Raw genomic sequence first — 11,060 nt, 5'->3', positions numbered from 1 at the left:
CCGAGACCCCTCGTTACGACGAACAGACGGTGAAGCGACTTACCGTTCCCTCAGACTAGTCGGTGTAACGACGTGGAATGACAACCTGAGAAAGTCAGGGTGAAGGATCAGACAGCGTAGATGAGTAATTCACAACAATTAGTCAGCAAATTGAGTCGATTTGTATCCCATCATATTTATAGTTACCTATTCACAAAATATAAGCATTTGCCTTCAAGTAGCCCACAGACTGCGGTCTAAATTCAAACCTAACATACAAGATTGATGATCGTCGGTTTATCATTTCACGGTAGATTGTCCAACAGTATTATCGGCACCGAAGTGCACTGAATTTGTAAGATACACCAATTATACTTACCTTAAACATTACTCATGAAAACTCCAAATAAATTACAGCCTTGTAGCTGCTTGATAGCAACTGACAAGACGGTGTTTCTTTCGTGAAACGGGAACAATCTACAAGGAAATTCATCCTAAGTTGGATGAACGGTTGTAGCCCGTAGGACGATTCTGCTACGAATTCGAGAACCGTGGAGGTCAGAGAGACGATTCGCCATCGAAGACAGCTTTCGTCGTAGTACGCCGAGCGTGGCGAAGCAAATCAACCGTTGGACACAACAACCGAATGCGGCCAGGGGCGGATTACGGAGAGCAGCTAAGTGCAGTAGATTTAGTGTGTATCTTTCGTTACCGCACCCATCCGGTTGCGGATCGCTCTACTAGTAGATAAGTCAATCATAGTCAGAGTTAGAGTTAGTTCTGTCCCGCGGTCGCGATGTCCGAGAAAAATGTCAACGTTTCGACTCCGGGCGGTGATAAGCAGTGTAAGATGTGCGATCGCGGTGATATCGATGACAATATGGTGTGTTGTGATATTTGTGAAGGGTGGATACATTTCCAGTGTGCTGGTGTTACCGATTCCATCGGAGAACCCGATAGGAGTTGGAAATGCAGTGCTTGTTTAGCCGACTGGAACGGTTCCTCGAAGTCTGAGGTCTCGTTCAACGACTCGTCGGTTAGCAAGAGTAGTCGAGTTTCGCAGAGACTACAGCTCAGCCTTCAACTACTGGAAGAGCAACAGAAGCTAAAGAAGAAACGCGCTGCAGAGGAGTTAAAAATCCGTAGAATGGAAGAAGAGGCCAAGCTGAAGGCGATGGACGACGAACAGGAGTTCTTAAAGCAGAAGTACGAGCTGCTGATGCAGATCGGCGAGGAGAAGGAGTCTTCGAGCAGGAAAAGCGGCGTCAGCGTGAGAAGCAAGCGGGTTCAGCTGGAGAAGTGGCTAAATAAGGGCTCCTCTGCAGATGGAGTAGTTCCCCCGAGACCATCAACGACTCAAGCGGGTTCGGTTTTCCCATTACCCATAGCCAGTGAGGTTGAAACCGGAGCAAAAGCAGCACCTACATGCTCGATCTCCAACACGAAGAAGTCGGCCGTTCCGCTCAACCAGGGAATGTTGTATGCGGATCCGACAATTCCAGTTCAGGGTGGTAGTGTGACAGCTTTGGCGCAATCCTACGAACTACTAGCGACAACAGCAGTACCAGGAAGCGCATCGTGTAACCCAACCACGCATTCTGCAGTTCCAGATATAACGGTATCAGCGGCTGCTGGGACTGTATCATCGTTAGCCCAAGCAGTTCCAGCAAGTACTTCACCAGCAGATACGGTGAGCAGGAGAGCGGAGAAAATGAGCGCGACCCAGCATATTACTTCCGGTACAGTACCGGTCTATTCGTATCCAGGAGTGATTAGTATGTCTTCGGCAGCAACCGTACCGATGTCGGCCAACCCTCATATTTTCCACCGTACCTACGGAAATCATCTACAGTATCCAGTTCCAACAACGAGTAATCCTCCATCACGATTGCCCTGTTTCATTCCAACAAATCCAGTGTCACTACCGGTGGAAAATCAACCAGTTTTGCAAAGTACAAGTTCTTTCCAGTATCCCGCTGTTCCAGAAGCTACATTGGCGCGGGGCCAATCCTTATGGTATCCGGCAAACCCGGAAGTCGCAGCGTGTACAAGTTCGTCGTTCCACCCAATTCCATCTGTGGTTGATGCGTCCTTCGGTATTCAGGCCAACCCACGAGTTTTCCATGGGAGTCATGCGTCGGTTCCACATCCGGTGATAACAGAGGCGATGGGGACCGGTTATACGAGGAACAATCCACCACTACATTCAGTAGGACCAACAAGCGCTCAGTTAGCGGCACGACAAGTTATGCCGCGTGAATTGCCGAAGTTCAGTGGCGACCCCCAAGAGTGGCCGATGTTCTACAGCTCCTTCACGAACACTACGGAAGTATGCGGTTACACGGACGCCGAAAATCTGGCCAGGCTGCAGCGCAGCTTAGGGGGTTCAGCACTGGAAGCAGTTCGCAGCCGTCTCCTGCTGCCTGCTTCCGTTCCATTCGTAATGAACACCCTGCATAAGTTATATGGGCGCCCAGAAATACTCATAAACTCTCTACTGAAGAAAGTCAGAAATGTTCCTTCTCCAAAATCGGACAATCTCAATTCCATCGTTGCATACGGGTTGGCGATACAAAATCTCGTCGATCACATCATTCTTGCAGATCAACAAGCGCACCTAGCAAATCCAATGCTGCTGCAGGAGTTGATAGAGAAGCTTCCAACGTCCTTGAAAATGCAGTGGGGCACGTACAAACAGCAGTGCGTGAACGTCAACTTGGCGACGTTCAACAGCTTTATGTCGGGTTTAGTGAACCTGGTATCCGAGCTTAGTATCGATGTGGATTCAGCGCAAAATCACCAGAAGCATAATCGAACCGATAAACCGAAGCAGAAGGAGAAACTTTTCACCCACATGGGCGAGTCATCAAGTGCAACAACGAAGGAGAGCACATGTGGGGAATCTTCGTCGAAAGCCTGTTCATACTGCGATAAGGATGGTCATCAGATCCTGAATTGCTCGGGATTCAAGGCTTTGGACATTGGAGGACGCTGGAAGGCTGTTCGGCAGAAAAATCTCTGCCGATTGTGTTTGATTCCGCATCGGAAGTGGCCCTGCCGATCGAAGAAAGAATGCAATGTGGAAGGATGCCGCATTAGGCATCATACGCTACTGCACAGTGTCCACAGTCAGAATGCCGACAGTCGAAGTACGAACATTGCAGTCCACCAAAACCACCACGGGACTAAATCCTATACGCTATTCCGTTACCTTCCAGTAACATTGTATGGTAACGGGAAACAGGTAGAGACTTTCGTATTCTTGGATGACGGGTCATCGTCAACGTTGCTCGAAGCAGAAATTGCGACACAGCTAGGTATCGAGGGCGAACCAGACAGCCTTTGGCTGAGTTGGACCGGAAAGATCGGTCGTCACGAGAAGGCCTCTAGGCGAATAAGCGTTAAGATTTCTGGAGCCAATAAGGAGGAAAAATATCTACTAAACGACGTTCGGACGGTGCAAGAACTAGGACTTCCAAATCAAACGTTGGACTACAAGGAATTAGTGAAGGCCTTCCCCCATTTGCAGGGGCTTCCCGTGAACAGTTACGTCAACGCCAAGCCAGGCATGATTATTGGAATCGAACACGTACGGATGATAACCAGTTTAAGAATTCGGGAAGGAGGCAACAATGACCCAGTTGCCGCAAAAACCCGATTAGGTTGGTGCGTGTACGGGAGAAACTCCACGAATGAGGAATCGGTGGAACAGTTACACGTCCATGTAGCCGAGAGCATAAGCAATACCGAACTGCACGATTCTATGCGAAAATTTTTCGCGGTCGAAGAAGCCGTTGTTACGCAGCAAATAGAATCCGACGAGGACAAACGGGCACGAAGTATTCTAGAAACGACTACGGTGCGAAGGGAAGGTCGGATGGAAGTTGGTCTGCTATGGCGTAAAGACGACGTTCGCTTTCCAGACAGCTATCAAATGGCTTTGAGCAGACTGAGGGGACTGGAGAAACGTTTGGCAAAGGATGCGGTGCTACGGAATAAAGTTAACGAGCAACTCGAGAGCTTTGTGCAGAAACAGTATGTCCGTGTATTATCCCCGGAAGAATTGGAAAGCACAGATCCTTTCCGAAGATGGTATCTCCCTCTTGGAATAGTTACGAATCCCAAGAAACCAAGCAAAATTAGAATGGTGTGGGATGCAGCCGCAAAGGTCGGAGGAGTATGCTTCAACGATATGTTGCTTAAAGGACCAGATCTTCTTGTTCCGCTCGTAGATGTGCTTCTACGGTTCAGAGAAGGCAAGATAGCCGTCTGCTCTGACATCCGCGAAATGTTTTTGAGAATACTCATACGGGAAGAAGACAGTCGTTCGCAGTGTTTCCTGTGGCGTAATAACCCGGACAAAGATGTACAGGTATATGTTATCAACGTGGCTATGTTTGGAGCAACCAGCTCTCCTTGCACGGCACAATATGCGAAGAACAGAAATGCCTTTGACTTCGCCGAAAAATATCCCAGAGCAGTGAACGCGATCGTTAAAGGACACTACGTGGACGACTTCTTGGACAGTGTCAATACCGTGGATGAAGCAGTTCAATTAGTCACGGAAGTTCAGAACATCCATGCATCCGCCGGATTTCAATTCGGAAAGATTCTGTCAAACTCATCGGAAGTTCTAAATCGTCTGGGAGAGACCAGTCCGTCAACCATCAAGTCGCTGAACCTCGATAAAGATACAGTCTACGAACGCGTATTGGGAGTGGTGTGGATTCCATCTGCCGACCATTTCACCTTTGATCGGACAGGACTTCAGGAAGTTTTGGGAAGCAATCCGGCGGCACCTACCAAAAGGCAAGTACTCCGAACAGTAATGAAGCTGTATGATCCCTTGGGCTTTGTCGCGCACTTTGTTGTACATGGCAAAATTTTAATGCAGGAGATCTGGCGGTCGGGGACAAATTGGGATGAACCTATAGCAGAACATCTACGAGAACTGTGGATTAAATGGATTAAACTTTATGAAACCATCAATGAAGTAGCAATTCCTCGCTGTTTTTTCGGAGAACTTCAACCCCAAGACGTAGATGAAATTGAACTTCACGTGTTCACGGACGCCAGCATAGCGGCGTGTGCATGCGTAGCTTATGTGAGAATGGCGCACAACGGAGGTAACTGGTGTGCATTGGTAGCTGCAAAAACCAAAGTAGCGCCCCTTCGGACACTTTCAGTCCCTAGACTGGAACTCCAAGCTGCCATGATGGGAGCGCGTCTGCTGCAACACATCTGTACGGCTCTCACTCTCAATATTCGAAAGCGATACTTGTGGACTGACTCATCTACAGTTTTGGCGTGGATTCGGTCAGACGGTCGGCGATATCACCAGTTTGTCTCTTTCCGTGTTGGCGAAATTCTCTCGCTCACTAGCGTTGACGAATGGAACTAGGGTCTGGGACCATTTGGGCAGGAGCACCTATTTTGGGCACTTGCTGCTATAACTCAGTTAATTTCAAACCGATTGATTTGAATTTTTGTACATGGCAAGATACTGTGCGTATCTGATCGTGTCTCAAAAATCAAGTCAATCGGTTCAAAATTGACTGAGTTATAGCAGCAAGTGCCCAAAATAGGTGCTCCTGCCCAAATGGTCCCAGACCCTACGTTCCGTCGAAAATGAACGTTGCTGATGACGCCACTAAGTGGAACACTGGTCCGTCCTTCGATTCTGATAGCCGATGGTACAAGGGTCCATCTTTCCTGCGAGAGCCGAAAGAGCGGTGGCCGATGCAATCAACAAAGGAGATATCCGGAACTGACGCAGCGAGCGAAGAGGTACATATTGTAGCTGTTCACCAAAAGATCGGGGTATTGGTTGAAGTAGGACGTTTTTCGAGCTGGAAGCGTCTAGTCCGGACGATGGTACAGGTGTACCGGGCAGTAAAGGTGTGGAAGCACTTTCTGGGTCGAGAAAAGAGCAGCTCCCTACCAGAGCGGGATGACTTCGTAAAAGCAGAAGAAGCACTCTGGCGGCAAGCACAGGCTAGCACATACCCTGAGGAGATTCGTGATTTGAAGAATGGACACAGAGTTCAAAAACGAAGTCCGTTGCATAAGTTGTCCCCAGTTCTTGACGAGCATGGTGTTATAAGGATGGATAGCCGGATCAGCAGTGCTCCACATGTTTCGTATGCTGCGAAATATCCTGTATTACTTCCAAGAGAGCATCGCATAACGTTTCTTCTTGTACAGGAATTCCATCAACGATTTCTCCACGCCAACGGCGAAACAGTTTGTAATGAACTACGGCAGCAGTTTTATGTACCGAAGCTGCGGGTACTCGTGCGGAAAGTGAGCCGAGAGTGTCAGCACTGTAAAATACAAAGGGCTAGGCCGGTACCACCATTGATGGCTCCGTTGCCAAAAGTACGTCTAACGCCGTTCATTCGACCCTTCACATTCGTGGGCGTCGATTATATGGGACCGTTCATGGTCAAGATTGGACGTAGTAGTGTTAAGCGGTGGATTTGTCTCTTCACCTGTTTAACAATTCGCGCAATTCATCTGGAGTTGGTGCATAGCCTTTCAACAGCCTCTTGTATAATGGCTTTCCGGAGATTCGTGGCTAGGAGGGGTGCACCATCGGAGGTCTTTTCGGACAATGGCACCAACTTTGTTGGTGCTAATCGGCAGTTATCGGAGGAAAAGAGGAAGCTCGAGAAGATAAACGAAGGTTGTGCGTCCACGTTTACCAACGCGCACACGCAATGGTATTTCAATGTGCCCGTAGCTCCCCATATGGGAGGGCCATGGGAACGCATGGTGCGGTCCGTAAAAGTGGCAATGCAAGCTATATCGGACAGTCAACGGCACCCCAGCGATGAAGTGATCGAGACAATTATGATAGAGGCGGAAGCGATAGTAAACTCCCGTCCACTCACCTACGTACCACTGGAGGATGAGAACGAAGCGGCACTCACGCCTAACCATTTTTTGTTGTACGGATCGACTGGTATCAAGCAACCGGCAACAAACCCTGTCGTCGACGGGAACGTACTTCGCGACAGTTACAGAATGTCGCAACGAATTGTGAATGATTTCTGGATCAGATGGACGCGAGAATACCTGCCGATGCTGACGAGACGCACAAAATGGTTTGAACCAGCAAAACCGCTGGAACCCGGAGACTTAGTAATAGTGGTTGATGAGACTTCGAGAAACAGTTGGGAAAGGGGTCGTGTTTTGGAGACCTATCCGGACAAATCCGGACAAGTACGGCGTGCTAAGATACAGACCTCTAGAGGAGTTTTCAACCGACCCGCTGTGAAGCTGGCGGTTCTCGATGTTGCTATTCACGATAAGGTCATGGAAGGCGTTCCCAGGGAACCGGAAGTAGTTCACGGGGCGGGGAATGTTGCCGAGACCCCTCGTTACGACGAACAGACGGTGAAGCGACTTACCGTTCCCTCAGACTAGTCGGTGTAACGACGTGGAATGACAACCTGAGAAAGTCAGGGTGAAGGATCAGACAGCGTAGATGAGTAATTCACAACAATTAGTCAGCAAATTGAGTCGATTTGTATCCCATCATATTTATAGTTACCTATTCACAAAATATAAGCATTTGCCTTCAAGTAGCCCACAGACTGCGGTCTAAATTCAAACCTAACATACAAGATTGATGATCGTCGGTTTATCATTTCACGGTAGATTGTCCAACAGTATTATCGGCACCGAAGTGCACTGAATTTGTAAGATACACCAATTATACTTACCTTAAACATTACTCATGAAAACTCCAAATAAATTACAGCCTTGTAGCTGCTTGATAGCAACTGACAAGACGGTGTTTCTTTCGTGAAACGGGAACACTATGCATGCGACACATCAAACCACGGCATTTTCGATAACCTGATGAGCGGTAAGCAGAAAAATAGTCTAAGACCATATCTGAACCGGTAGTGTCCCGGAACCGGTTCCGGGTGTCCCGCCGGAAGTGGCAAATATCAAAGTGAACCAAACCCATGCATGAGACACATCAAACCACGGCATTTTCGATAACCTGATGAGCGGTAAGCAGGAAAATAGTCTCAGGCCATATCTGAACCGGTAGTGTTCCCGAACCGGTTCTGGGCGTCCCGCTGTGAGTGGCCAAATATACAATTCTACCGAACCCATGCAAGCGACACATCAAACCACGGCATTTTAGATGACCTGATGGACAATGAGCAGGAAAATCATCTCAGACCATATCTGAACCGGTAGTGTTCCGGAACCGGTTCTAGTCATCCCGCTGGAAGTGGCCAAATGTACAAGTGAACCAAACCCATGCATGCGACACATCAAACTACGGCATTTTCGATAACCTGATGAGCGGTAAGCAGAAAAATAGTCTCAGATCATATCTGAACCGGTAGTGTTCCGAAACCGGTTCTAGGCGTCCCGCTGGAAGTGGCCAAATATACAATTGAACCAAACCCATGCATGCGGTACATCAAACCACGGCATTTTCGATGACCTGAAGGATAATGAGCAGGAAAATCATCTCAGATCATATCTGAACCAGTAGTGTTCCGGAACCCGTTCCGGGGTTCCTGCTGAAGTGGTTAAATCTGAAAGAGAAACAAACCCGTACATGCGTCACATCAAATAGCGGCTTTTTAGATTACCTAATGAACGGTCAGCAAGTGTTTCGGAATCGGTTTTGAGTGGCCGGAAGAGGCCAAATGTAAAAGTGAAACAAATCCAGGCATGTGACACATCAAATCGTGGCTTTTGCGATAACCTGATGAACAGTTAGCTAGAAAATAGCCTTACGTCACTGGTAGTGGTCCGGAATTGGTTCAGAGAGTCCCGTCGAAATTTGCATGGGACACCTTCAATTTGCAGCGTTTTTGTTAACCGATGAGCAGTTAACAAGACTATAATGTTAGACCATATTTGGTTCAGCCGGTAGTTACCAGGAATCAGATCCGGGTATTAAAATGTAAAATTTAACCAAACCCATGGATGCGGTACATCAAATCACGACCAGTCTTGTAAACATTCGACACTTTTTACTACCTTCATTTCGTTGCCGCAGTCGGGTGTCAGTCGGCTTTGTTACATTCGTGCGCTATCGTTACCTCTTACCTACACACAACACGACAACCTGATGGAAAAATAGGGTCAGACACATTAGATTCCCGGTAGTGTTGCGGGTTCAGCTGTGGTTTCGAAAGTGGTTAGAAGTAAAAGTGAAGCAAACCCATTCATGCGATATATCAAATCGCGGTGATTAGGTAAAGGTGAATAAATAGCAATAATATAGTATAAAATATTCTCAGACCATAATTGGGACAACCGGTAGTGTCATGGTCCATGACTCATGGAATCAGATCCGGCTATCCCACCGGAAATTACCAAGTATAAAAATGAACCAAACCCATACATACGACACATCAGATCGCAGATTTTTTGATAATCTAATGAACGGTTAGCAAGAAAATAGCCTTAGATCACATTAGAGACTAGCTGTTGTGTAGCAGAACCAACGTTCATGTGAAAAATTAAATCGTGGCTTTGTTTAATGGCCTAATAAACATTAGGTATGAACAACAGTGACGAATAGGTCTAAGTTCTCATATATGAGAACAAAATATAGAAAAAACTAAAGCGATCTCATCAAATCGTACCATTTCAGATTCCTCCCGGTTATAGCAGGATTGGTCAACGTTGAATGGAAAAATAAGAATTTGATCGCGTAAACAGAAGATGGTGGCTGTTTTAAGGAATTTTGAGCTCTAAAACTATGTAAAATAAGTGTATTTGGTATGGGAAATTTGTTTGGAGTCCACCAGAGTATCCAAAATAGCGGTCCAAAGTCCAAGATAATGGCCCAGTATTCAAGTTAGTGCCTATTTTATAGGATTTTTAATTCTTGCATTATGGGCATATTTTGTATGAAAATATGTCCAGAATTCAAAATTTGTAATCAGAAAACCAATATGACTATAGTTTGAATGGGGAAGAATGCCGGTCTTCGTCCAAAACTGGTAATAAGAAAATCATAAACGACATGCCAAAATTCAATACGGCGACTATTTTATGTAATTTTAGGTGCAGAGTCCAAAAATGAATACCAGAACATCCAAGATGGTGTCTCAATGTTCAAGATGGCGGTTAGTTTAGTTGGGGTAGATATCCGGAGTCATAAAATGATGACCGGAAAATCTACAATGACGTTTCAAAATTTTGCGGCTTCATGACACTTGTTTGGTTTGAGTTTTGGATCGTTGTCTTATATTTTCTGAATATTGGATGTTATGCTAATATAAAATGTATCCATATTGAGAAGATTTAGCAAGCAGTTTTCATTTTGTATTTATGTCAATGTCATCAACATGTCACTCGAGTTTTGTTGAAAGGATATTTTAAAGCACGAGAAAGGCACCATCACCGCTAGGTGGATTAATTAGGGTTTTTTTTTTGGGAATGTCCAGAGAATTGTTCGAGATTTTTTGCGAAGAAATCTTAGAGATTTTTTAGCGAAATTATTGGAGAACTCCTGCAAGGGATTTCTAGAGGAGCTTTAGGAAAATTCCTGGAAGCATTCTGGGAAAATTCCTAAAAAAAAATCTTGGAGATTTTCTAGAGAAAATCTTAGAGAATTCTTGGAGAATTCCTAGAAAAATTCTAGGAGAGTACCTACAAGAATTCTTGGAGAGTTCATAGAGAAAGCATTGTCGATCGTTGATAGATGTTGCTTGTAAATATGTACACACTGAAAACAGAAGAAAACAATTTTCAACATTCAAGATTAACGTAAGATAATAGAATTTTCCGCATGAGAAGATACAAATGACATCCTGCGAAATATTTCATTACTTTTTGTATTGTGCGTTGCATGGAAAACACATTTATGGCGACTTCTTTTCCAGGTCTTGAAAGATGGTCTAAATCTAATCGCGGTGCAAATACCACGCGTAGTCGCAGCAGTCATCACATCACCCGGCCACGTGGTCAACTTTTTAAATGAAATATCAAAGAACACTATGATGGAAAATTTGGAAACCAGGTCTGTTGCCTTAGACGACAATCTCGCGCGTATCTTTGACTGCGACCAAAAGTAGTCACCAAAGTAGATTTTA

At 45.9% G+C, this 11,060-nt stretch overlaps 2 protein-coding genes across 2 annotated transcripts; both read left to right on the top strand.

Annotated features, from left to right (window-relative positions):
• On the top strand, positions 1–5,380 carry LOC134285759 (uncharacterized). Its single transcript, XM_062847198.1, has 2 exons — positions 1–334; positions 397–5,380. The coding sequence occupies exon 2, from the start codon at positions 776–778 to the stop codon at positions 5,378–5,380; it is 4,605 nt and encodes a 1,534-aa protein (XP_062703182.1). The 5' UTR covers positions 1–334; positions 397–775.
• A 217-nt stretch (positions 5,381–5,597) lies between these two features.
• Positions 5,598–7,805, top strand: LOC134285760 (uncharacterized). The gene is made up of 2 exons (XM_062847199.1): positions 5,598–7,682; positions 7,745–7,805. Exon 1 carries the CDS (start codon positions 5,608–5,610, stop codon positions 7,405–7,407), a length of 1,800 nt encoding a protein of 599 aa, XP_062703183.1. The 5' UTR covers positions 5,598–5,607; the 3' UTR covers positions 7,408–7,682; positions 7,745–7,805.
• Positions 7,806–11,060: the final 3,255 nt, after the last annotated feature.

Source organism: Aedes albopictus, chromosome 1 (genome assembly GCF_035046485.1).
Source record: "Aedes albopictus strain Foshan chromosome 1, AalbF5, whole genome shotgun sequence".
NCBI classification, from domain to species: Eukaryota; Metazoa; Arthropoda; class Insecta; order Diptera; family Culicidae; genus Aedes; species Aedes albopictus.
The sequence above is the reverse complement of the archived record's forward strand: the minus strand, read 5'-3'. Positions and strand labels throughout refer to the sequence as shown.

Excerpts from the sequence above, each read along its gene's own strand:
- LOC134285760 (XM_062847199.1), top strand. The coding sequence starts at position 5,608 with ATGAACGTTGCTGATGACGCCACTAAGTGGAACACTGGTCCGTCCTTC.
- LOC134285759 (XM_062847198.1), top strand. The coding sequence starts at position 776 with ATGTCCGAGAAAAATGTCAACGTTTCGACTCCGGGCGGTGATAAGCAG.